At 45.0% G+C, this 1478-nt stretch overlaps 1 protein-coding gene across 1 annotated transcript; it reads right to left on the bottom strand.

Annotated features, from left to right (window-relative positions):
- Positions 1-4: 4 nt before the first annotated feature.
- Positions 5-587, bottom strand: LOC128277155 (uncharacterized; the record flags this gene model as incomplete). Its single annotated transcript, XM_053015597.1, has 3 exons — positions 468-587; positions 180-374; positions 5-100 (listed from the first exon to the last, which is right to left on the bottom strand). Coding segments are annotated over exons 1-3 (352 nt in total), but the record flags the coding sequence as incomplete, so codon positions are not given.
- Positions 588-1478: the final 891 nt, after the last annotated feature.

Genomic DNA, 1478 nt, shown 5'->3' with positions numbered 1-1478 from the left:
GGCTTATCGCCCTTCTTTTCTACGCATTTTGCCTTTCCTTTTTCGTCGTAAACACAGCTTTTGGTGACCCATCCTTGGTTCCCCTTGAACTGTGACGGATCTGTTGCGAAGGAGGATTTTTGTGTTTAGTACACATTTTCATCGCTGTCGGTTTCACGCTTTCAAAATTCGTCCCATACCTGGCATCAAGTCAGCAAAATCGCCCCGACTGAAGAGACCGCCCTGTCCGAAGCCACCAAGCCCCTGTCCCTGGCCGCCACCGAGCTGCGATCCCTGACCCCAGGTGGGAAATGTCGGAAATCCGTAGTTTACTTGACCCTGAGATCTACGGGCACGGTGTAAGCTCTTCCACAACCTGTCACTCGTGGCTTGGCCTATTGAAGTAGATCAGTTGCAACAATAAGGTTCACCAAAACCAATGCACACGGTTCATTTCTCCACACGATGGGCACAACAACCTCACTTACCATTGGCCATTGTCACCACGAATAAGCTTAGCACTAGTACGAAGATGTATGCACACTTCATGATTCGACTGCAAAGCGACACTGAATTACCAAACGAGAACGTTTCGGTATCGCCCAGAATGCTCAATGTCCAGCGGGCGGTAATCAGTATGGCTTCAACGTACTATCATGCGATTCGTCGATGTTTTGCATCTGAAATTCCCATCCATCGCTAGTCCGTTGTCAAAATAAACACATTCAACGATCTTCATTATCACGCGTGGAATGTACGTACAGCGCTGGCATCTGCTGGACAAACCATCGAAATCATTGCGTGTGGGGAAATCGTGGAACAGATTATGATCCACTCTTCATGCTTCACGGCACGGCTCACGGCTCTGTGTGAAAATATTAGTGTTAAGTAGCACCGCCACACACTGTTCCTATCAGCCGAATTACAGCGGTATTAGGGGGCGCCCAAACATTTACCAATCCATCAGTGTTCCAGTTCTCGGCAGCATACAAAACGATGCCTCCATACTGAGAACACCTGTTGCTTGGCTATTCGGTGACGGTGTGATGATAATGGTGAATGAAATGAGCCCATTTAATGACTAAGCAATTAATGACAATCAACCAATAAATCGATAATTTATTCGTTCGATTCAACTTCAACTTCTATTTCATTTCAAATATAGCCTATCGAGCCGAATGAGGTTCGTCGCTTAAGTAGATATTGGAACAGACATGATGTCTTTCTCGAGCCGGCTTACGACAAGCCAACCGCAAGCCGGCTCATGAACATAAACGAAGGGAAGATAAATAAATCGATAAATTCGATGCTTTGGTGTGTTTTACAAGAATTCGATAATACACCAGCTTTGGACAATATGCTTTATTCTTTGGACTTTTGGGCAAATACCTGTAACGCCATATTTTGATTCCGGCCACTACAACAAGCACGTTTCGTGTTAGTCAAAAAATAAAATCAAAAATCGAAAGAACCGTTAAAGACGATAACTGTAACTGCTT

Source organism: Anopheles cruzii, unplaced genomic scaffold, assembly GCF_943734635.1.
Source record: "Anopheles cruzii unplaced genomic scaffold, idAnoCruzAS_RS32_06 scaffold04257_ctg1, whole genome shotgun sequence".
In the NCBI taxonomy this organism is placed as follows: domain Eukaryota; kingdom Metazoa; phylum Arthropoda; class Insecta; order Diptera; family Culicidae; genus Anopheles; species Anopheles cruzii.
This window is presented reverse-complemented; position numbering and strand designations above follow the sequence as displayed.